Raw genomic sequence first — 25531 nt, forward strand, 5'->3', positions numbered from 1 at the left:
CAACAGAGGATGAGATGGTTGGATGACATCACCGACTCGGTGGATGTGAGTTTGAGCAAACTCTGGGAGATGGTGAAGGACAGGGAAGTCTGGCGTGCTGTAGTCTGTGGGGTTGCAGAGTCAGACACAACTTAGTGGCTGAACAACAACATAATTGATTCTGAGCCTTTTGGTTAAGATCAAGTGTAATGTGGGGGTTTCCCTGGTGACTCAGTGGTAAAGAATCCACCTGTTAATGCAGGAGACACAAGAACTGCAGGTGTGATCCCTGGAGAAGAAGATCAGGAAGAGCCCCTGGAGGAGGAAATAGCAACCTACTCCAGTATTCTTGCCTAGGAAATCCCATGGACAGAGGAGCCTGGTGGTCTACAGTCCATGGAGTTGCAAAAAGTTGGACACAACTGAGTGACTGAGCGCACACACACACACACACATAGTTGATGTACAATATTATTTTAGTTCCAGGTGTACAGCAAAATGATTCAGTTATTCATACATATATATCTGTCTTTCTAAAATTCTTTTCCATTATAATTTATCACAAGATATTGAATACAGCTCCCTGGGTTATGCATGCTTATTGTTTAGCACAGTATCTTATTTTGAGTCAAGTATTTTAACTGAAAAAAAATAACATGTGACGCGGGCAGCCAGGCAGTAAATCTTTATAAAGGCTTCATGTGAGTGCATCAGAGGATGGAGGGGTTTGCTTTGGGATCAGCTCTGGTGCAGTGTCACCTCTGCCAGCTTCCTGGGGTGGGGGACACCCTCGCTGAGGTGTCTGAGACCCGTGAGGAGCTCTGTCTCCTGGGAGCCATTCGCACACATCAGTCAGCAAGCAGGGAGCTGACACGTCCTGGGTGGTCATTGTTAAAACTCTCATGGACATGGCGAGATCTTCCGTGGACATTTAAGAAGTCTGGGGATGCATTTGAGTAGACGGAGGGCTGAGATGCCCTCAAGGAGGTCCTTGGGCTTCAGAATCAGGGTCGCTCTTCCAGTGGTGAACATGTCACTTCATAAATCCTTGTTCCTTTGAGCCGAATGGCACCTTTGTGGTTTGAAGGAGTTTGTGTGTCTTCCAGAGTCTTTAACTTGCTCTCAGGAGATCCAAGCTTGGGAGGCTCTGGTTCATTCTGGAATATTTAGAGCTACAATGACAGAGTCAGATTTTAATCTGTAGTATTTTATCATCTGCCCCTTTTAATTTCTTACAGGAAGAAAACGCAGCGATACAATATCTACAAGTCCATCCCTCCTTCCCCTTCACTGGGCTCCACGTATGCAGATACATCATCCCCAGGCTGATTTCAGCACAAAGTCTGTGAATGGGAACGGTGCAGAGAACCTTAGGAGTCTCACAGGTTGTTCCCTGCCCTGGTGCACCTGCTCAGACTGCGCTTTCTACCCGGAACAGTCTGGGGTTGGGGGGTCTCTGCTCCTGGCCAGTCCCACCCAAGACCAGCCTCTCCAGTGGTCTCCCCACCATCTCCACCTGCCTACCTTCAGATGCACTGCCATCTTTGTTTGGTCCTTTCCTATCAACCTATATTTTTCTCCATCACTTTTCACAGGTGTAAGCTGTGATGTGATGAGTTTTAGGTGGGCAAGGATGGGCTTCTAGCCTGCTCTGTGCTACTTTTCCTGAATGTCACACACAGTATGTATTTACCTGGCTCATAGTAAGTACATGATGAGATGAATGCTTATGCCATGAATGAAGTGCCAAAAGGCAGTCTAATCATTGGTGTGGTCTTTCATATAAACATTTTTAAACTGTAGCTCGGATGAAGTTCCTGAATTCCTTACCCAAGGTCACAATGCTGGCAGGCAGGGGTGAGGCTGGGGGGGCCCAGGGCTACCTTGGGGAAGGACTCACCCTGACCCAGCTCCCTCTGAAGTGGTCCACCGTGTCACTGTCCCTGCTCAGAGGAAAGATGACTGCAGACACAAGAGTGGAAGGTGACAGTCCGCATCACAGCACCATTGCCTGGCTTCGGTTGGGTTTTTCTCCTACCTTATGGCTATTTAAATATAGTTTTGATGATTTTATTTGCTTTAGATGGAGAAAAAAAGGATTCATAGAAGGTATAAAATTGCATATTATTTACTCCAGAGGAAAGAACAGTCCCCCTAGTAAATATGCATTGAAGCATTTTTATTTGTATTTGTATTTTTAAAGGTGTTTAAACAGACCCAGTAGACTGTAATATCTCTTTTCAGAGTTGGTGCCATCTATTGATTAAATATGCATTTATATGTTTCTTCTCCTACTTTTTCTTTAAATAAAAGAGACATATTTTAATCATTTAATAGACTATAAGAATTGATCAGTAAAAATACATATTTATGTGTATGCTCAAGAAAAGGTTTTATTAGGCATACACATTTGAAAAACTAAAATATTTCTTTTTATACATTGATGTTTCTTAAACATGAATTTACTTAAAGGTGCAGGGCATGTGTATATGTGTATTATAGGAAATAGCTTGGTTGAATAAATGGGAGGTTTTTAAAACACAAATATAACTGAAGGGAAATAGAGAAAGAAGATGAATTTGGAGTAAGAAGGTCCTAGGTTCTCTGCCACTTCACGGCGTTGGAGAAGAGACTGGGTTTTCTCTGAGCTGGTCTGTGTCTGGATCTGTGCAGGTGGGAATCAGAGAAGATGTACACGGAGTGCCCGCCACTGTGCTGGGTCCAGTAGAGGCTGAGGCAGGTTGACTCCTGCTGCCCATCAGCTCTCGAGAGGGACCAGAGGCTGTGCCCTTGGAGCCTCCAGGACACACGCACACCTGGGACTCAGATGTGTGTCACGTGCATGCTTGGGTGCAGGAGCCTCAGATGCACCCCCAGCTACAGCCCTGGCGGTGATGACCAAGTAAAGCATTGATTGTTTTACTTCTTTAAAAGCACAAGCTCTTTTTTTTTTTTTTTTTTTCAGAAACAGCCCCTGTTCCGGTCTAACGACCAGAAAAACTCATTGGCAATTGGCAGTAGGCATAGCTACTTAATGGCAACTGTGAGGATTTCCCTTTAGGACACCTCTGTGTTTGAATCCTAACTCTCAGCTGTGTGGCCTTTAGCAAGTTGCTGAACCTCTCTGAGCTTCAGTTTCAGCCTACTAAAATCCAGTGGTAGTAATGGCCAAGTCATGGGACTATGATGAGGATGAACTAAGATGATACATGTGAATATGTGTCCATGGCAGGCACTTGGGAAAATGTTTGCAATCTCAGTGAAGGTGGAGGGCAGACCCACAGGGTCGGTCACACACAGACCATGAGCCTGAGCACACACACTGAGCTGGGAAGGTATCCAGGCCCTGGTGGGTTCTCGAGAGAACACTTGGGGGCAGAAATATTTGTAGTTGACTGTGTATGCCCAGCACCTTCTGTAATACCTCATGTTGTTCATTTCACAGATCCTGGACTTTGAGCAGGTCCATCAGAGGGGCACCTCCTCAGGGAGCAGAGAGCAGCACCCATGGCAGGCCTGGAGGCCTTCCTGAGAGCAGCTGTGGAGCAGGAAGGAGCTGCACATCCAGAGAAATGGTCCACGTGAGCGAACGACTGTTTCAGGGGAAGGGCCGCACAGGCTGTGGACAGTAGCCAGGATAGAAGGTAGAAAACTTCAGGCTCCTTCTGAGTTCGCTCACCTGGAGATTCCTGAGACTTAGCTGCAGCCTGCCTCCTGTCCGTCATTCTGAGCACACTCCTGCCCCTGGCGGCCTCATCACACCAACTGCTCCACGTCTGCAGCTTCACCTCTGGGGTTTGAGGATGCTCTAATTGTGGGGAACCGGGCCAATTCTCCTTGCATCCTTGGTGGAGAAAACCCTGATGCACCCATCTTCCTGCTGGGAAAACTGAAATCTAAGAGCTCCTAACAACAGAGTGGGGGCGGCTGGCGGGCACAGATCTAAATGTCCCAGTGACCCCCGTGGGCAGCCTCGGCTCCTGTCCCCTCCCCACCTGGAGACCAGGAGGAGGGAAGACAGTGAAGAACTGGCCTGAGCTTTGGTCTCAGTGCCTTTCTTGCGCCCTGAGCCAGCCCCTCCCTCTGCCCACGAAGGCGCGCCTCTGCCCACGGAAGGAAGGAAGCCCTGCGCGCTGGCACCTCACCCACAGAGCAGCGTCCGCCTCGTGCTCGGGGCGAGGGTGAGTCGGGGGCAGACAGAGGCTCCCCGGAGCCCAGCCTCCCCGCTGCAAAGTGCCCGCGTGTCGCTCAGGAGAGTGGAGCCAATGCGAGCCTTGGAGGAGGTCTGCTCCGCGCCCCGCACAGATTGGTGCTGATGGTGCTTACCAGTTGTGTGTCTGTGCAAGAAAAAACCCGAGACGCTGCTTGCCTGCTCCCCCTCTCTCCTGCTCTCTCCCTCCCTTCGCAAACATTGGATTTAAACCTGCTCAGAATTCAGTGCAGAGGAAGGCGGCAGCGGCAGCGGCAGCAGCCGGCCCAGCCGCGGGAACCCCGCAGCCTCAAGATGCACCAGCCCGCCTGCTGGATCGTCTTCTCCGTGACGACCGCCCTGCTCTTCATCCCAGGTACCCGACAGGGGCTCCGGCTCCACGGGGCGGCTCCGAGAGGAGCCGAAGGGGAAGGGGCAGGGGTGATCTGGGGAGGGGGCGACCAGGGAGTATGAGCTGCGTGTGCGGGTCGAGGTGGGCTCGCGCCTGAGCACGCACCGCTCAGCTCTCCCTCACGCGCACACACGGGTGCTTGCAGCATAGCTTTGGGATTCGCCCTCCCCCCTGGTGGCGCCACCAGCGGCGGTCTGGTGAGCTGGGTTCGAGAGCTGCACCCGCTGTGAGGCACTGCTGTCTCTTGGTGCCCAGTGCCGGCTGGCTTTAACCAGTTGTGTCCCAGGGGTCGGAGGAGAGGGGCTTCAACTCCCAGCAACCAGTCCTTCTTGCCACTCCTGTTGGGACCAGCAGGAGATAGGGGGGTGTCCTGGTTCCTCTGCCCATCATTTCGGCACCCCTCCTATCTCCAGGCATCTCTATTTTTCCATCTCTCCTCCTTTCTCTCTCCCTCTCCCTTTCCTCCCTCCCTCCCCCAACCCTCTCCCCACTCAACTCTAGCCCTTTCCTCTCCCATCCCTCCTCCTTTGCTCCAGTATTTCTCCTCTTAGAAGGCCCTCCTAACGCCATCCTTTCTTTATCCTTCCACCAAATGGGCAGATTGTGCCTTTGAAATTCAGAATCCCATTTTCCGCCTCCTCCTCCTCTCATCTGAAAGGCGACTTTCTCCTGACAGAATTTGGAATGTTCTCACCAGGGGAAGGGTGGGAATCTGGATTTACCTGGTTCTCCTCAGCACCTTCCTTCCCTCCCCGGTGATTTAAACGTGGTGCCACCTAGCACAGCAGTAACTTGTTTGGGGGGAACAAATTCTGCAGCGACACAGGTGAGATGCTGCAATCCTGCCAGAACAAGCTTAGTGGAAGTGTTGCAAAACCCAACATGTTGTAATAGATTTGATAATTGCACCCGTGTCGTTCGCAAGCAGACAGCTGAATGCCTGCAGGCAGCCTTCAAACACTGCTGAAGGGACTGGGCTATGCTTCCAAGGGTTTAGACAGCATCTGAGAGTCTGTGGGGTTTCTACCCTCAGCCCCAGCCCAAGAAGAATTTTCTTTTTTTTTTTTTTTTTCCAAATTGAGATTTATGCATTTGGTTACACATTCACTTAAACCTTAAATCATGTACATATATACATAGATGTAAATAGTAAGACTCAATCCTTAGGTATCCCTAGTATGGGTAAAACACACGATTTCACATTTTTATGTTCAGAATTTCTTGGCTTTTTTTAAATTTAAGAGCATAAAGGCCTAAGTATTTCTAAGCTGCCAAAGTGAAATCAGAAAAATGAAAAGTTTATTGGGAAGTGGGAAGAAGAGGATGGTGTGGGAAAAAAAAGAGGAATTCCATTGTACGATGCTATGTGATGCTGTTTTAAAATTGCACGTTTCCCAGCCAAGACGGGCTCTGCACAACCACGTTCCAGGCTGAGAAGTTCAGAATGGGGGCTGCTGCTCCTCTTCTTCCAGGTTCTGGCCTGGGAGGGGGTTTCCACAGGCTCAGGAGGGAAGGCCAAGGGGCTCTTAGTACCTTCTGCAGCTGGGTGGAGGGAGCCAGGTGGGCACTGTGGGTCCAGGTGAGGAGACAAACTTTCCCATGGGGTACCAGTCCCTGCCTGGGTGATAGCTCAGGGCCCCCAGCACCCAGCTCCCCACTCCACTCACTGAGCCAGAGCAGAGCTGGCAGGACAGCAGCGCTGGGACCACCCTCGGTGGCTTTGGGCTCCTCTCTGAACACTGCACTTCCAAAGTGGGGAGGAAGCGAGCCCCTGGAGGGTGCTGGAGCTGCATTGCAGTGCATTCTGAAGGGAGAAGAGCCTGTGATGCCTCCCTCTAGAGGTGCAGGGCACCAGGTACCCAAAGGGCAGCTCTCCACTGGGGACAGACGCACCCCCACCTGAGGCAGGCTCTGCTCTAGGGCACGGCCTCCCCCAGCCCCTTGTCCTCTCCAAGATAAGCTCAGTGAGCCACGTAGGGGGAGACATTTCTGCTGGGAGGGCTGCTCTTCCTGGTGATTGTGCTGGAAGCTGGCCTCCTCACCCAGGAGGAGGAAGAGGAGGAAGAGGAGGAAAGTTGCCCTGGAGTCTCCCAGAGAAAGGAGAGCAGCTTCAGGAGGGTTCCTGCGGGGAAGCTGGGCCTGGCTGTGCCCAGAAGTTCAGGGGTGACTGCCGCCTCACTTCTTGTACTTCCTTTACTGTGTTTTTAGACTCTACCCCTTTGTTTCTAATGATGCTTCTCCTCCCCTCGGGGTTAACACCAGCTCGTTAGCCGTGTACTTTCCCAGCGTCTAAAGGCAGAGGCTAATGCAATAATGCAGCCCTGACCTGGTTGGGCCGCGATGCCATTTCATTCTGCAGCGTTCTGTTTCCTGGTGAAACGCGCGTCTCCATCCCAGAATAATTTTAAGGCTAATGTTGTTGTCACCTGATGCCTTGGCAGCGGGGGTGTGGGGGTTGTGGGGGGGTGGAGGGGGGAGGCAGGAGCGGGGAGGAGGAACCATGGCCAAACACTGCTTTTCTAGGCAGACTCTCTGGGACGGGAAAGGCAGTAACACATGGAAACCATAGTGAGTCCACACACAAGATGGGGAGGGGACTCGGTGGACAATTTAGTTGTCACTCTGGGTTTGAGATGTTCCTGAGACCCTGCGTGCCAAGAGTGGGGGCTCCTGTGGCCCCAGACAGGAGGAGAGACGGGCCTGGGCAGGGAGCCTTCCTGATCTGGGGTTCCGGGGCCTTGGTGGGAGAGGACTGGGTGGGAAGCAAGCCTGGGTGAAGAGTGGGGGTGGTGCAGATTAACATAAGAACCCCTACCCCCACCGCAGATGGGCATTTCTAACAAGCACCCCCATCCCTGGTCCCTCTACGCTCACTTTCTCTGTACTTGAGAATCTGACCACGGCCTGCAGCATTCGAATCCAAACCTCTCTGGGTCTGCCTTCTTCCCTCTGCATGAGACCCGGCAGGGCAGAGGGGGTGGGAGAGGGGGTGCTGTCTTTACAGCCAAGGCTCAGTTTTGGAAGCACAGGGTCACCCCAGTCAGAGGCCCAGCTCCCTGGTGCCAGGACCGGCTCTGTAATCAGGAGGGCTTCTGTCCCCTTGCTGAGATCACGACCTCCTGCTTGTCACCTTCTCCTGAGCCTCCTCTGGGCCTCAGTCTATCAGTAATCTGTAGCACGGGTTTGAGCAGTGTTCGCTTCTTGTTTGCAGCTGCATGGAGTAGCCAAAAAGTAGGCTAGCCGATCACAAGGTGAACATAGAAAACCCCGCCTGGTCTCCTAGTAATAGGGCAGAAAGAGGGGGCTGCTGCCCAGGAGAGGAGCAGGCCTCCCTTGTGGTGGAGGAGTTGGCAGGCAGGGTGGAGCATATGATGATGTACAAGTCATTGTCACGGGGTGATAACCAGCCGTCCAGTCCCAGCTTCGCTGATCCAACAAGACCCTCTCCGGGTTCTGATTACACAGTCTGCAGAGTAAGATGCCCTCCTGCCTTAACTGAGAACAGGGTTCATGAAACGGAAGTATTCCAGTGTTCCTGCCCTTGGACCTTGCTGCCGTGGCCCGTGGACCTTGAGCTTCCTGGGCCTTGGTTTCTCTGCGTGGAGGACGAGGGAGGCTGATGTGGCCCCTTTGGTTCCTGATGCTTCTCTGCAGTCTTCTCAGGGGCTCTGCTCTCGGGCCTTGGTCAGGCTCGGCCAGTCGGTGCTTTGGGCCATCTCCTGCAGCCTCTAGGTCGTGACCTCCGGTCCTGGGCTCGCTGGACCCGAGCTCTGGGCTGTTGCCATCGCCCGCAGCTGCCTGGGCGGAGACGAGGCCTGGATGCCCAGCCAGGCTGTTCCTGCGGGAGATCTCGGGCATCGGCCCACAGATGGCTGGTGGCTGCCTGCGAGCCCCGTCAGCAGGGGTGGGCGTTTGTACCACTCGCGATGCTGGGTGGCACCTTCCAGACACGGGGGCCGGACAGGCGCTCAGAGGAGGGAGCCAGGCTGGCCTCACCAGGGGTGGCCCCGCTCTCTGCCCACTTGCCTGACCCCGCTGAAGGTGCCAGGCTTCAGGCCAGCCTCATCTGCCTTCATGTTCTTGGTGGGAAACTGAGTCTTTGCTTCTCAACCTGTGAGGCCTTGGCTGCCTCTGCCTTTCCCTGAAGCGGGGAGGCAGTAACAGAAGTGGGGGGAAGGATATGGCTCTGTTTGCTAGATTTCTACACAACTCAAGTCAGTTCTCTAAGGTGGTGGTATTTGTAGGGCCCCGCATAGCACCGAGGGTAATTCTGGGAATGGGCAGGAAGAGACCCTGTATCAGGGATAAACTTGAAGACAAACGTGCTTGCTATTCCCTTCCTGTAGGTGTGAGAATACACAGTGTGAGAATTCACTAAACCCATTCCTGACCCCCCCCACACACATGCACACACACACCTCCAAGTCAGAGCTCAGTTTCCCTCCCCGTCACATCCACAGCCCCACAAGGAAAGCAGCCTGTCCCTCAGGATTTGCATCTCTGCTCCTCCAGGGCTCTCTGCTATAGCCACAAGCCCGGGTGCTCTCCTGTGGGTGCCCGTGGGGGCTGGCCTCTCCCCGGCCTGTACCACACTCCACCACGGCCATGCAGGGGAGCGCTTCCCCAGCCATGTAGGGACCTCGTGCATCCCCCCACCCGCCCTGGGCCTGGAGCCTGACCCTGGTTCCCCAGCGCCTCCCTCCCCCCAGATCCCTCGGTGCCCAGAGGCTGGGGGCTCCCCTGCCGTCACTGGGCTAACTTAATTAAATGTTTGCCGAATGCTTTGAGACACCCCTGGGCGATGCACTGGGTAAGTGCAAGGCATTATCATTATGGTGCAGGCACTTTCCTTTAATGAGCAGAGACGCTGCGCTGAGACACCCCTGAAAGGCCCAGATGGATCGATGCGGTGGGACACAGGCCATTGGTTGGAGCGGCTGCTCACATGCTCCCGGGAAATGGTAAGTGACACCCACCATGGGAGGATCAGCACCTTCCACATCTCAGGGTACAGATCCTCTGAAGCAGCCTGAGTGGTCATTCTTGCGCATTTCTTTGTAGGGAGTTTATAGAGGCTCTTGGACCTGTGCTTAGTGGCTGTACCGAGGATAATACCAGATTCCTGCCTTGTGGTCTACCTGGGAGATTCATCTTGAGTTTCACTCATTTCTCAAAGCGATCATGAGATAGGCAGGGAAGATACTGTCCAATCCTGAGCTTGTCTTTTCTTTGCTTAAAACCCTATGCAGACTTCTGGTTGCTTTAGGACCAGAGTCCAAAGCAATTTCAACCTGGTCCCCCGGCCACTGCCTGCCCCGTGCTCCATATCGCTCAGGGCTCAGTCCCCAAACACCGTGCTCTCTCCTTCCCCAGGAGATTCCCCTGTGAGGTCACCTGCCCCTCCCTTCATGATGTTTCTGGATAAATGTCCTTTCCATCCTTTGGGGCTCAGCTCTAGCTTCTCTCTCCTAGGAGAGTTTTCTAGATGCTCCAGAGTAGGTTATGTTTCCCTCCTTACTGCCCAGGCCAGGAGGCCAGGTTTGTCCTGTTTAACACTGTTGAGTCCAGGTATTTTAGAGTGATTCTTCCTGTTATGTCTCGCTTTGCTGCCTGGACTGTGGTCCCTCCGGGTAGGAAATGCATCCAGTCACATGACGGGGTGCCCTGCACAGTGACAGATACAGAACACATGCTCACAGAGCGCTTGTGAACTGAACAAAAGAGATGGACAAATGGACACATCACGGGGGACCAGCCAGGTCACACGGGTACCAAGTGTCAGCTTCTCCGCTCCACCCTTTTCTGTTCCTCCATCGAATCTTCAGGCATCTGGGCCCCTGGGTTGGGCCTCCCATCAGCTTCTCTGTGTTGAGAGAGAGGGTTTGCTAATGGGAGGTGGAAGTGCTGTAGTGATTACTCATTCCGGTCTTCACGCTTGTCAATAAACGCCAGCCCGAGCTTCCAGCCACGCATGCACGCGGCGGCTCAGAGCTGAGGACAGTGCTTCTGCATGTCACGTCACCTGTCGCCACAGAGACACCCGAGAGTGAGGGTCTCTCAGTAAAGACAGACCTGGGCCCTGATGTCGGCCGCCGGCCTCACGGGAACCAAAATCACTCAGGTTTAAGCAAATCCAGGAAGGTGTCGCCAGTGGTAAAGAACCCGCCTGCCAATGCAGGAGACTTAAGAGACTCCAGTTCAATCCCTGGGTTGGGAAGATCCCCTGGAGGAGGGCATGGCAACCCACTCCAGTATTCTTGCCTGGCGAATCCCATGGACAGAGGAGCCTGACAGGCTACAGTCCATAGGGTCACAAAGAGTCAGACACGACTGAGTCGACTTAGCATGGAAACTCATGAGGTGGCCCCGATTATTAGAAATCCAGACTCACGCTCACAGTGCTAGCAGACGCATGCTACAAGGAGGAGATGTGTCCTCAGTAAGTAGGATGCTGGGTTTAGGGCAAACAATGATAGCACAGGTGAGTCATGCCTGAGCAGGTGACACCGCAACAGATTCGTGTTCACAGGACCAGGTCAGAGGGCTCAGCCAGTCTGAGGAAATGGAGACAGGGCTTCTCGTGTTTGTCCCAAGTCACTTCTTACAGCCGGGCTGACTTCAGTCTTACTCTTTCGTGGCTGTGGGCTTCTGAGCAGCAGGGGGCTTGCCTTACTCCTGTCTGATGATGACACCATAAGTCCCAGTCACATTTGCTTATCTGACATGTTGCTTATTGAGTGATTACTGTGTGACAGGCACTGTGCTGGACACATGAAGCCTGAACAAAGTCCTCGTGGTCCCTGCTCTCAAGATGTTCATGGCCTCATGGGAGAGACTGTGTGTCTCAAGTCCGTGCCCCCGTAGAGGGAAGTTAGGCTGATGTGAGTCCTGTTGGAGGAGAGGTGGGGGCTGCAGGAAGGGCTTGACTTGCCAGGGAGGCAAGATCACTTGTCTGCAAAAGTGACAGTTGAGCTGAGATCTGAAGGATGAAATGCAGAAATTATCCAAACCCAGGGGAAGGTATGGGAAGGGGCAGACAGAACAGGACATGCAGGGAGCAGGAGCAGAGGGGACCAGAGGGCATCATCCTGTTTGTCTGGAGCATGGAGGAAGGGCGTGTGGTACCGGAGGAGGCCAGCAGCCCTGGAAGCTCGTGTTAGTTGTCCTGGTCTTCATTGTAGACGTGATGGAATACCACTGATGCGGCTTATCTGCTGGGGGTGAGCATCGTGACCTACATTTCCATCTCGCTACTGTACAGATGTAGAGGGGGTTAGAAGGGAGCAGACTCAGAAGGGAGGTCCAGCCGGGAGGCCTCTGCAGTAGATCAGGTGGGAAATGGCTGGGAATGTTGGACTAGAGAGACACGGGTGACATGGAGCCTTTCTGGGAGAGTCAGAGCTGCCCCAGACGCATCTGAAGAACCCATGTCTAAGGTAAACCCACGGTGGGCCCTGGCAGCACCCGGCAGAGAAGAGGCTCTGTCCTGCACTTTCTGCTTACAGACCATCTTCTTCAGCTCATGCGTAGTTTTCCCCTGGAACCATCACTCCTGGAGGTCTCATCATCTCAGTCCCTTCTCTGGTGTCCTCTTAGCAGCTAATGTAGGAGCTTAAAATTGCATCATTCACCTCCCAGTACATGAAGGAGATCACAAAGGGCTTCAGCAGTATCATCTGCTGGATCCTGCCCGGGTCTCTCTGCTCCTAAGAAACCAGGCATTTTAGAGATGCTTGGATTGGACTCAAGATTGATTATTGGGAATTAGGATGCAGGCTTCTCACCAGTGTTACTGTGATGTCGTGAAAGCAAGCATGACCTCCCCATCACGCCCACCACCTGGGTGAGTCCTGTTAATTTTACATAGGAAAGCAGAGCCCTGGGAACTGAGAGGGCCGCTGGAGAGTGCCATGTCCTTTCCTTTCCCACAGCCGAGAGTGTCGAGCCACAGAAAGCCCAGTGTCTCATCTAACGTCACACAGTCAGCAGGGATCAGCCAAGCATGTCCACGTGGAATTTCAACATCCTGTGCTCACAGCACAGCTGGTGGCATTTTGACACGGCACTGAGCTATGCTGAGCCTCCCATGAGGTCCCCTGTTGGAAAGTGGACCTGCAGCCTCGGCTCCTGCTCTGTTCCCCGAAGCTCTCTTATCTTAGTATGCAAGGAGCATGCGGAGCAAGGGACTTCCAAGTGCCCGGTACCCAAAGATTAAGTTGACGAGTCAGGAGCAAGAGAGAAGCCTGTCCTTCTCAGGGGCATCCTCATACTCTGAATGATGTCTGTACACGAACTGGGAGACTTCTAGAAACCAGTTGATCCTGATGTGTGGAGAGAGATGCTTGAGGTGGTACATATCAAATACCCCACACATGTCTTCCTGTCCTGTTTGGTCTGCACACTGGGAAAGGTACCTGCCTTTATCAGCACTGGACCATCAAACCCAAGAGAAGAAAATCCACCAAAAATGCTGTGAATGTTATAGTACCGATTCCTGGTGAAATGGGGACTGGCAGTGTATATAGAACCTCCGTGTACATCGTAACCACTCTGTATGATGTACGATCGAAGTGAAGGCTTGCACCCCTTTCCTCGCTCCCTGCTCTGCCCTCACCATGCACCACGCAGGCCTGGGCGTAGTCAGTGGAGAGATGGGGTCAGGAGAGCTGTGGACCACGTGGAATGGGAAGCCAGGATGCATATTCACAGCAGACAGAGATCTAGGTGGCTGTGCTGGGGCCAGGTTCCAATGGGCATTTCCCTTCTAGGAAGACAGGCCTCAAGCAGCCTTTGCTTCTCTGAATAAGCCAATCTGGTTTTTCTGAAGAGCCCAGTGCCAGGGGATCCCCAGCTCCTCGAAGGCAGAAGAATGTTGGAATAGAGAGTGTGGAGGTGGAAATAGCCCATCAGCCTCCAGTCCAAGGGAGGCTTCCTCCCACGGAGACGGCCGTGCCCAGTCTTACTTGGCACTGGGGTGGACGCCTCTTTGGGTGAGGCCCAGATGGGAAGGGATGGTGAAAATCTCTTGGGATTCTGCATCCTTTCCTGATGAGTACCCCCCTCCTCCTGTTTCAGGGGGAAGGGGCTTCCCTGGTGGCTCAGATGGTAAAGAATCTGCCTGCAATATGGGAGGCCCAGGTTTGATTCCTGAATCAGGAAGATCCTCTGGAGAAGGGAATGGCTTCCACTCCACTCCAGTGTTCTTGCGTGGAGAATTCCATGGACAGAGGAGCCTGGTGGGCTGCTGTCCATGGGATCACAAAGAGTCGGACATGACTGAGCGACTAACACTTCCACTTGGAAGTGAAAGGGCACCGCCCTACACCTGCCCCCACGGTGCCCACGAAGATCGGCCCATACCTATATTATGACCCGGACAACTGCTTGCTTTCTTCTTTATTTATTTTTGGTATAAAATAAGGCACAAGGACATACTGTACAACATGGGGAATCGAGCCAATATTCTATAATAACTCTGAACAGAGTGTAACCTTTGCAAATTGTGAGTCAGTATATTATATACCTGTAATTTTGTAATATTTTACATTAACTTACTTCAGTAAAAATTGTTTAACGGTGGCCACTGACCCTTCTGCCATGGCTTGTAGGAGACTGTGGAAGCAGAGACCTCAGTAGCTGCGTGAGGGGCCTTTTCTCCTGTGAACTCATCCCATATCCTCTATCCCACTTTATTTTCAATTCTTGACTCTTTTTTTGTTCTGCTGCTTTTCGACGGTGACATCTGGGATGATGCCTGTGGTAGGTTTGTCAGCAAAACAAACCTGTCCTTCAGTTTAACTCATCTGGGACACCGGCTCTTGGTTACCATCAGCAGACCTCTCACCGAGGCCTGTGTTTGGAATGTATGGTGTCTCAGACGGTAAAGAATCCGCCTGCAATGCTGGAGACCCGGGTTTGATCTTTGGTTGGGAAGATCCCCTGGAGAAGGAAATGACAATCCAGTCCAGTATTCTTGCCTGGAGAATCCCATGCACAGAGGAGCTTGGAGGGCTACAGTTCGTGGGGTCACGAAGAGTCGGACATGACTGAGCGACTAACACCTGCCCAAAGAACTGGATATATGAGAAATATCTTTGTTATGCTCTTAGAATTTCCAAAGCTGCCTCTTTTGCACTGAATGTTTGTGGGAGGAGACAGAGCAGCGTGGCAGCCAAGAGCAGAGGTGAGAGCAGGAGGGAGTCAGGGTGGAGGTGGAGCTGGGGTTGGCTGGAGGCCAGAGACTGGGAAGGATGAAGACAGCGTGAAGCTGTGAGGCGGGGGCTGCGGGCAGGATATGGGGCGGAGGATGCGGCAGAGACCCAAGTGGGCGGGGAGGCCAGGTCTGAGCCCTGGGGCACTCCAGCCTCAGAGCAGAGGCCCTGCCCAATGCTGAGTGGTGTGTGGGTGGTTTCCGACGCCTGTGGCCCTCTGGGGCAGACTCCTCTGTGGGCAGAGCCCTGCCCAGGGCCCCTGAGGGTGGGCCAAGCAATGGAAAAACACCAGAGACCCCAGATTGAGCACAGGGCATCCTGGTAGACACAGCGACTGCCTGCCTCCTGCCTGCCCTTGCCACACCTGAGCCCCTCACCTCCTCGCCCCGCCCCCCCTGCTTCCTGGGGGCCTCAGAGCTGCAGGCTTGGTTGCAGGTAAGTGGGGGAAGTCTCTGCCTCATTCCATGACCCCATCTTCCCCGAGCAACCAGAGTAGTCCCACTCTGACCTATTTCATACCATCCCTTTTTGCTATTAAAAAACTGAGACCTATTGTACAATTAATATATCACCTACTGGAGTGGGTATCCATTCCCTTCCCCCGGGATCTTCCCGACCCAGGGATTGAACCCAGGGCTCCTGCATTGCAGGCAGATTCTTTACCATCTGAGCCACCAAGGGAGACCAGTACCTGACCAGTGGTCTCTCAACTTTGTTTTAGAGCCTGTGCAAGCACTGTACTCATTTATGCAGAGATGATCTGTGTCACTACACATATACAATAACAAAAAGGATAAGATAAAGAAATGAAAATAGGAATTCTGGTATTCCTTTCCTTTACTCGGTTTAGCACTCAGAGCATCCCTGGGGCCAGTACCACTCAGGTCCAGAACTCCGCTCGTGCCACTTCCCTGGGCCTGGAGTCAGGACAGAAACTTCACATTGTCATTGCCAGAAGGCGTCCACGGCTCCTCTCTGGCTGCTTCTCTCAAGACTCAGCATGGGAGGTGTCCTTGACCTCACCCCACTCCGTGTCCTGGTGCGGCACAGTTGCTCTGCAGGCCCTGTCTCGGAGCAGCTGTCATGTCCTTCGACAATTCCGTCTTTGTGGTAAAAATGAGTAACATGTCACTGGATACAGACCAGGATTACGGATGTTCTCTTGTTTATCAAAAAGGACCATTGAGGGGAAGTAAATGCAGAATAGTCTTGGGGGAGGAAAAAGCGCTAAGCACGGGGACCCTCCATTCCAGCTGCACGTGGTTCCTCATCCTAGTTCTCACCCTGTTCCTCTCTGCCCAGCTCTTCCCCAGCAGGGACCACCTGCTGTAGAAACGGGTCCTGGCTTCCCCTGCGGGAAGGTCCCGCCCAGGTTGGGGGAAGGTTTAGAGGGCCACGCTGATGGAGACACACAGGAAGGAGTCCAGTGGGAAGCTTGGTGATGCTGAAGCTTGGTGACACTGAAGCTTGGTGACGCTGAAGCTTGGTGACGCTGGAGCTTGGTGACCCTGGATGGTTTCCCACACGTTGTCCCACTGATAGTGCAGCCCTGAGGATGGGGTCTCAGGTCACAAGTCCTCTTCCCACCTCGGCTCTCCGAAGCCCATGGCCATGTTGGCTGTGTGGCCACGTTGCTCAGACTGAACCTGCCAGAGGTGCCGGCTCACAGCCGTTCTTAGAGACACGGCCTCTGTGATGGGCGGCATCGGCTTGAGGCTCCCCAGGGCCTGGCCACCCTCTCCTCAGGAGGGCCCGGTGCCCCTGTGTCTGCCCAGGCTTCCTGTAGCCTCGCTTTCACACTCCTGAGTCAGAGGACCCTGGTCTCCAGCTCCATCCCATCGTCTCCTCAGATGCTCCCTGGTCCACATCCTGACACTGTCCTGTCTGGCATCTGGTTTTGGCAGGGTCCAAGCTGGTGTGGTGCAGGGTTGAGAGCAGGCCCACCTTTGGCTCGTTGCTCCGGATTCCTGCCTTCCCCAGCTCCCTGTCATAGCACCCGCCCTGCTCTGCAGCCCCGCAACACTCTCAGGCAGTCCTGGGAGAGCTGCGTGTATGGTCGTCAACTCCAGGAGGGACTTGCTCTTCCAGATTCTCCTACGCAGAACCCTGGAGCCCTGGGCCTTGGAAGCCCTCCCCCGACTCTGAGTAAGTGAGACATCTTCATCCCAAGTTCTGCAGATTTCTGCCTGGGTTTCTGGCATCTCTGGATTAGTGAAAAAGCTGCCTATTTCTCCCCACATGTGACCTGAGTCTGTGTGGAGATGCAGCGCACACCTGGCCTTCTTTCTCATCTTCCTGGTTTGTTACCTGGAGCACATCCACTGGGGGGCTCATGAAGTGGGCTTTGCCCTCCAGTGATGCTTCTGTGGTGAATGGTTGTGGTCCTGCGCTTGCTTCTGGAGCATGATTTCCCTGATGTCGCGAGTCTTAATACTCAGCAGGACACTTCTTGGTCGTGGAGTCTGCCCGGTGCATTTCAGGATGTTTACCAGCGTCCCTGGCCTCTACCCATCGGATGCCAGCAGCCCCTCTCCGGTTGTGACAACCGTGATTGTCTCCAGACACCGACACATGTCCCCTGGGGCACACAATTGCTCCTGGTTGAGAATTACTGTTGTGTGGTTTTAAATGGTCAGCACGGTCTCCTAGCAACCCCCTAACTTAGGTCAGTTGTCTTTCTCACCACTCTAATGAGGGACAGCCTTCTCTTTTTATTCCAGAGGCCTGCACCTCTGATCCATCCTGGTTTCAAGTCTGTGAGAAGCTTCTAGTTTTCAGTTTGTTCCACTGAAAATTAGGTTTATCCCAAACCTGTAAATCAGGTCATCAACTTCTTCATCTATGCTGGGTGCTCTCTGATGAATGCTTTGTAGGGATGGCTAACAAGGGGAGTGCACTGATGATAAACTGTTAGGCATGATGGTGAGAATATGTCTGAAGTAAAGCAGATACGAAAAGTCTTAGGCCACAACCGCATGATTAGTTTAGCTGGACTGACTCTATCCCTGGCTGTGCCATTTTCATTAGTCAAACTGTTCCAACAACTCTCTTCTTTAGGGCAGTCTTAGAGTTTAGTGTATTAGCTTGAGGGTAGTCAGGAGTTAGAGTGACAGCCCAGATGGGATTCTTATGCATGAACATTTAAACCTAAACTAAAATGCAATGTCTGAGATCATGGGTTGCAAACAGTAGTGTAAACCTACTCACGGTGGTTGGTGGTAGAGTTTTGAGATCCATTAAAAATCTGGAGCCAGTTTGAAATAGAAGGAATTTTGTCCAATAAAGAAGTGAGGATGGCCCTAAATATTAAAATGCACTCTTGAAAATTTTGGGGGGGGATATAGTTGCTTTAAAATGTTGTGTTAGTTTCTGCTGTGCAGCAAAGTGAATCAGTTATTGCAAAGTGAATCGGTTATATGTATACACATGTCTCTTCTTGTTTTGGATTTCCTTCCCATTTAGGTCACTAAAGAGCCCTGGGTAGAGTTCCCTGGGCTATACAGTAGGTTCTCACTAGTTATATATTTTATACACATTATCAGTAGTGTATATATGTGAATCCCAGTCTCCCAATCCATTTCCCGCTTCCCACCATGTTGTCTATACTTTTTGTTCTCTGTGACTTTGTGTCTGTTAAAAAGCACTTTTGACTGGAGTGTTTGGACTGGTTTTTGATGAAAAGGAGGGATCTCTGGTCAGATACTCAGAGCATTCTGTGTTTACCCACAGTCCATTGGTAACAGGGATCTCAGGAGCTCCAGGTGCTGGGGGTGGGAGCAGACACAGGGACACAGGTGAGCCGGAGCAGAGGAGGCAAAAACCTAGCAGGAATGCTGGAGGAATCCACCCCCCTCCTCCAACTTCAGTCACTTTAAGTGACCTGTGAGCTGAAGCATGAGCCTGTATTAGAGAGGCCAGTGTATCAGGACTTCAAGCCTAAGGGGTAGTCAGATCACTGGGGCAGAAAGCAGACCAGACCCTGTCCAGCCCCACCCTGCGCTGGCTTCTTGTCCCCATGTGAGCATCTTTGACCTCACCCTGTGGACGCTGACAGCGTTGCCGCTCTATGGCCTTATGGACGCCTGGGGATGGGACCTGTGCCCGCTGTCTGGATGCCTTTCTCATGGCCATGACTGGTCCTGAGGCTACTCCAGTCCTTGCAGAAGTGCTCTTGGGCTCCCTGGCTACTGCAGAGGCCTTCGCAGCCCTGGGAGGCCTTGCCTTGCCATGTAAGGACTAACCTTTTGGGGTTCTGAGTCGAATTTCTTCTCTATACTCAGCTGATCCTGTGGCCTGATTTCTCTGCTGCAGGGTTGTTGACAACAGTAATTTTAGAAGCTAAACTGTTAATTTCTGCGATCTAGCTCACTGATTAGGATCTTTTCATGAACTCCATTATAAATGCCAGATTTGGTTTAGGTGAAAGCTGCTTCATGGTGAAACTCCACATTGGACGATTAGTTCGACAAGGTCACAGGTGCCATGGGTGTCTGGTGAGCATTCGGTCTCTACCAGGCTCTGGAGGCTCAGGATTCAGGGTCTCTTGGGCAGGGGCGGCTGGAAAGCCTGTGGGCACCATGTGTTCTCCTCCAGCCTTGTCATTAACTGCTCCCTGAAAGCATGAAGAAGAGTGAAAAACCTTTTCTTGAAGCTCCAACCAGAGAGGCTTCCCAGATCTGGGAGGGGAGGGGGACCCTGGAGTTGAGTTTGTAAAGAGCTGGACAGTCACCTCAGCCCAGGAGATCCCAGGGGAAGGAACACAGAAGGAAAAAGGAAGAGACCCAGACACTGAGCTCCGGGGACTTCAGCTCTGAACGAGGTGACAGACATGATTATGTGGGTGATCGTCTGTGGCAACGTGTCGATGGGCTGGTAAAGGGTCAGGGCGACAGCCACCAGGAGAGTGAGCTGCAGGCCTTGTTTGGTGGAACTCCTGGCCACGTGTCACCTGTCACTGCAGGATCTGACTCAAGGAACACGGGTGGTGTTATTGCTGGGAAAGTACAGGCCGGGTTCATAACGTTCTCTGGAGTATTTAATGACAGGGTGAGATGAGAAGGCCAAGCCTCGGGAGGCCACGTCCGTGTCCACAAATGGTCAGCATCATAAGGGACCTGAGGCACTGGAGCCCAGCGCAGAGACTCATGTGGGTTCACACAGCCACATGCAGAGGGGCCGTGGGTGAGTGGGGGGCTCAGGGGTGGAAATGAGGTCTGATGAGTCCTGGCTCAGACACTTCTCATGCTCCTCCCTCTTGGAGAAAGTTCCCTGTAGATCACACCAGAGAAAATCTGGTGAAGGTCTGAAAGGCTTTCTTCTCAACCTGGAACAACCAGCTGAAAGGGGTTGTCCAGGCGGTGGTCCTCAGCTGCTCAGACCCACATCTCGCAGCCATGCATGACCTGCGCCATGACCAGCTGGGAGCATCTGAGGCCTCACGGAGGCCCACCTGCATTTCCAGGCCCTTGGAGCGACAAGCAAACCTTCAGCAGAATTCTCTGCCCAAGAACTTCCCTCTGTGGCCTTAGTGATTCTCTGAAGCCAGAGCTTTGGCTCCTGTGTCTGATTCAAGGGGTAAACGTGGGCACAAGGGGGACCCCAGCAGTCTTCAGGAGATGGCTGGGAAGTGGGGTCCCACATAGAAGACGGGTTCAGAGCTGTTCTTGGGCAAATGATCCAGTGGGCGGCTCCCCTGAGCATAACATCCTGTGTAAGTCGGTCAGTTTTAGAGGAGGAGCTCCCCCAGTGCTGACCACCCCGCCACCCCCTGTGGTACCTGCCCAGCCGCTCTGGCACTTGGAGGGGATCTGCTAATGTGGACCTGTGGGAGCAGGCTGGCTGAGTAGGTCTGAGCATGCATGCGTTAGAGGACTTCAAGGGGACCTCAGGGTAAACACTGAAAGGCAGGCTACCCCATTGCAGCAGGGACCATAGGCGAGTCAGGAGGGGGCTTGAAAAGCATGGCCCCTTCTGTCTGTCCCATCCTTCTGACCAGGTGCTGGGGGTGATGCCAGGCAAGAGGGGGATGGATGCCCAGGCAGCCTCCACCCCCACATTCATGGCCCCCATGTTCGTGGGCACCCCCCCAGGCTCACGGCCCCCGCCCGTGTTCATGGCCCCATGTTTGTAGCCCCAGATTCTTCCTTGCTGTTGGATGTGGGCCTGGTCCCAAGGGTAAGGCTGCTGACACAGGCAGATGAGATCTGGGTGTGAAGCCTGGGCGAGGTGATGCCTGACAGGTCTCTCCACCACCTCCTTTCCTCCCCTCCTCCGTACAATTAGGGGCAGGAAACGCAGCACTTACAGCAGCCTAGGCCCCCAGCCGGTGACTGCAGGTTGAATCTGCAGGCTGGAGTGGGTTCCATCAGGGTCAGGGCTGCAGACTCCCAGACTCGGGGCCCTTCCTCAGCCTGCTTCACCCACTCTTCATGGAAAACTGGAGGCAGAAGTCACTCACCCCAGATCGCTCTGGTGAGTGGACTCAGAGGCTCAGAGAGAGAGAGGATAGCGGTGTCCAATGGCTTTCATGGTCTTTCCTACTCAGGGTGTGCTCCCTGGGCCAGCAGAGTGGAAATGAGGACTCTTGATTACTCCAGGTCTGGCTTTCGGCTCTGATCTCAGCCCAAACCCCAGCCCAGGAACAGTCTCTTCCACGCAGCCTTGTTGACCACTGCACCCAGCAAGCACTCTTTCCCTCTGGACTCCAGGACCTGGTTCTTGATCCTGTCTGCATAGTGGGACCACGATGGGGTGTGGTGGTGGGGGGAGCTCAGAACTCCCAGAACCCTGCCTGGGTCCTCCTCCCTGAGATTCTGATGTAATTGATCAGGGTGCAATGTCTGATGCTAGGATGTTTTAAAATCTCCCCTGGCTCATTTGGGGTTTTAATGATCTACTGTCTCAATGACTACGCCGAAAAATGTCTTCACCGTTATGAAGATTCTTCTCTGTAATCAGAGGGTGAACGACCTGTGCCCAGGAATTCCCCTGCTCCCCGAATGAGTACAGTGGTGTTGGAAGCGGCAATGGGAGTCCAGGTCCTGAACTCACCTTCCTGGCCATGCTGGACTGCGTGCTCTTGGGTGGGTCACTGGCCTTTCCTCAGCCTCAGAGTTCTTCTCTACAGAAGACTGCACAGGGCATCCCTTAAGGACCCAGCTGGCTGGATGTTTGTGATTCCAGTGTGTGCTCAGAAATCAGAGTTGATTGCAGCTGGCCCCGGTTCTGAAGCCTGACCCTGGACCTGTTTTGGCATGTTTTTGTCCTCCTCTTGCTTCACGGCAGTAGAATGCTGGCATTCTCGCCTCTGGAGATGTGTCTTCTATGCTGAATCTCAGGCCTTTCGTGAGGTCATCTTCCCCAAACCTTCTGCTGGTCCACGTGCTGCTTTGTCCGAACTATAGCAGAGTGTCCCTCAGGGCCAAGGAAGGGCTGGCTTGCCCCTAGAAGGTGTGCTCTGTCCTGAACCCCACCCTGTGGATCAACAGGGAAAGTGGACCCAGTTTTAAGACAACACTGAGGTTAAGAATAAGGGATGTGGGAGAAAGATCGTGGTGCAGGGACCAAAATGAAAAACCTTTAGAGAAGTCAGATGCCTGCTGGCTTTGGAAGGAAGAGAGTGGAGGAGTGGGCTTGATGGGAGCTGCAGCAGTCCAAGGGAGGCATTCTCCCCAGCTCTGCACAGAGTTCCGTCTCAAGCCCGGCCAGCATGGGGCACTCACACAGGATGATTGAGCAGTAACCATCCTGCCTGGGTCTCCAGGGAAAAGCTTTTCTGCTCCCGTTCTTAGGGCAGCGCCCTCAGTGCCTCTTGCAGCAGCACCACCTCTGACTTGACCAGGACGACTGGCGCTACCTCCTCCATCTCCTGGGGGCCTCCCTGTGCAGTGTTCTCAGGAACTCATCTGAAACAAACAAAATATACCGCTAATTCACCCCCGCACTTCCTGAGGGATCTTGGTGACAGCGAGAGAGGAGCAGAAAGGCAAGGATGCCACAGGTGTTGCAGAAAGGTTTGGGCTCAGCGAGCGGCAGCAGTGAAGCCCCGGAGCCCCTGTTCATCCCACTGGGCATTTAGGGGCTCTGCTTAGGGGCCAAGCTCCCCGTGGGCATCTCAGCACTTTTGGAATTCTTTGTTCTGCTCCTTAAGACTCTGACAAAGTAATTCTACTGAGTTTGGACTGAACCGAGAACTCAGGTGTATGGATCAGAGCCCCTTTTCTCTGGATGATGGGAAATCAGACGAGACATTGTCTATGCTGGGGCCTCAGTTTTTTCAGACATGAGCAGGGAACTATGATATCTGCCTTTGTCCCAACTCGGGAATTTTGTGTGGGTCCAGGGTGCTGTTGGTAGAAAGAGTTTAGAAAACCTCATGCTAACCAGGTATACTTACTCTATCATTGTGCTTCCAGTTTGGGTGGTTCATATTTATTAGAGGCTTCATATGTTTGGTGAAAATGGGGAGAAATCGGTGCCAATCAGTAGGTAGCTATGCCCCAGATGATGTGGCCCTAGCAGTGGAGAGGCCAGGACTGGTTATCCATGTCCCTATGGACTCAGAGACTGAGGCAGAAATTGAGCATGTTCAGTCTGGCTCCTGTGGAATAGGACAGGCTGGGATGGGCCTCACGTGGCTCTCTTGGGTGGGCTGGGGGCTGCAGTTGTTAGAATCCACATTCTCTTTCAAAGCATCTGAGGGAAGGATTGGTTTTCTCCTTTTGGGGGCAAAAGTCACACCATTGCTTGTTTGTGGTCAGTGTCCATAGAGGAGGCATTAAGGGCAAGTGTCCACTGGTGGGAATGAGAAATGCAGAGATAGGTAATATGTGCCTGGGCTGGGTTTCTGGGGTCAAGTCTGAGGTGCCAAAGGAAGTGGGTATGGGTAAAAGAGGCAAGAGGGAGGGTCAAAGGGCAGGTGGGGTGAAGCAGCAGAGAGTGCAGGACTGGGGCAGTGGGGAGGCTGTGTCCACGCGGACGGCGGACTGAGGTCAGGGCAGGTGCTGAGTGTCCATGCGGACGGCGGACGGCGGACTGAGGCCAGGGCAGGTGCTGAGTTGATGTCAGATGGGGTTGTAACCAGAACCCTGTCTCCATGTCCCACGCAGGGCCATCTGGTGTAATGAACAAGAGCCCTCGGACCTTCCTGGGACACCCCCGCCCCCCCCCCCCCTCCCCCCCCCCCCCCGCCCTCCCCGCATCCTCTTGAATCGCCCAGATAACAGTACCCAAGGCATTTTACAAGGTGCTAAAACCACCTCCAAATGGAAGAAATTAACTGCTTGATGACTATGAGCCCCTAGCCCCCAGGCCTCTTGGTGCCTGAGAACAGATACTGTTAACCCTGTGACCTCACCATCAGCCAACCAGAGAACTGTGCATGAGCTGATCACAGACCCTGAGAGCCCTGCCCTCACCTGGCCTCTGAAATGCTTCCCTGAAACCCAAAGGGAGCTCAGGCATTTGAGCACCAGCTCCTCTGGAAGCCTTGCTCGGCGCCAGCAACAAATGCTACACTTGGTCGCACCACAACCTGGGTAAGTAGGTTGGCTTTACTGCATGTGGTGAGCAGACCCGAGTTTGGTTCCTAGATGCTCCTAGAGGCTCTGTCTGTGGCCTTCCTTCTTGGGAAAAGCAGGGGCTGCCCTGTGAGGACACCCCTGTGCTTGGTCAGGGCAGTTCTCTCTCTGCCCAAAGGGGCTTCCTGTGCCCTTTCTCTTGGGGGCAGGGCGGGTACATCGTCCAGACTCTCCAGCTCAAAAGGCTGTATCTTTATTCCTTCTGCTTAGAGGTAAAGCTCTTCACAGACATGTGTGAAAGAAGAGGTCATTTTCCTTTCTTCCTGAAGAAGGAATTCCAGGGTCAGTGGGGCCACTCACCCTTTCTAAGGGCAGGCGACATGGCCAGTGGCCGAGTGACAGCAGCCTTGGTGCCTGAGCTGAGCCACCCACAGCCTGCTGCCCGCCTGCTGCTTGCTGCTCCATCCCCCACTCCTGCCTCCCTGGGGGCATCTCAGCCTTTCTTAGTGTGTCTCCTGTAAGGTCCCTGTTGGCCATTTTTGCTTCTGTATTTTAATGGTTTGGACTAATTTTCACTTTATTTTTGTATTTATTTTAACACAATCACTTATAATGAGGCTAATGACATTTTGTCTCCATGGTGGCGCATTTTAATTTGGTCTCGGAAATGTCAGAGCGATCAGGCAGTTTGGTGTCTCGGAAACACAATATGTGACGGTGACAATAGGCTCCCCTCCATCACCGCATCTCCTTGTTATCTGCCAGCCCCTGGGCCGCCGGGTCCCATTTGGCCAGGCCTCAGTGCTGGCGTGGATGGAGACAGTGGAAAAACATCAGTGAGACAGAAGAGAGACTCCTCAGAGGGGCCTTCCGGAAAGCACGGTGAGCACAGTCTAACAGATCTCGGCATTCTGCAAAGCTGGCTTAACACAGGTGGGCAGTCTTTTCCTGGTAGCATTTTTGTGTCAGCCCTCGGCCCTCCCTCCACCCACAGTTTCTCTCTGAGCCACCCGCGGTCACCGTTCTCTCCACTTTCCCATCCTTTCCTTTAAGACAGGGCTGGCTACTGTTTCCTATGACATGACTGTTCTAGGCTTTGCGAGCCTCATGAGGTCTCTATCTCATATTCTTCCTCCTCTTTTCACAATTTTTGAAAATGTGAAAAACATTCTTAGCTCATGAACCAGAGGGGTGGTCAGGCCATCATAGATGGGAGGTTTGT

The 25531-nt window shown here is 53.1% G+C and overlaps 1 protein-coding gene across 1 annotated transcript in view; it reads left to right on the forward strand.

Moving 5' to 3' along the window:
* The first annotated feature begins 4294 nt into the window (after window positions 1-4294).
* Window positions 4295-25531, forward strand: part of OPCML (opioid binding protein/cell adhesion molecule like) — a 1038459-nt gene continuing 1017222 nt past the window's right edge. Inside the window, exon 1 of the mRNA XM_052661910.1 lies at window positions 4295-4544. Coding sequence (XP_052517870.1) covers window positions 4295-4544 — 250 coding nt within the window. The remainder of the gene's footprint in view (window positions 4545-25531) is intronic.

This window comes from Budorcas taxicolor, chromosome 25, assembly GCF_023091745.1.
Source record: "Budorcas taxicolor isolate Tak-1 chromosome 25, Takin1.1, whole genome shotgun sequence".
Taxonomy (NCBI): domain Eukaryota; kingdom Metazoa; phylum Chordata; class Mammalia; order Artiodactyla; family Bovidae; genus Budorcas; species Budorcas taxicolor.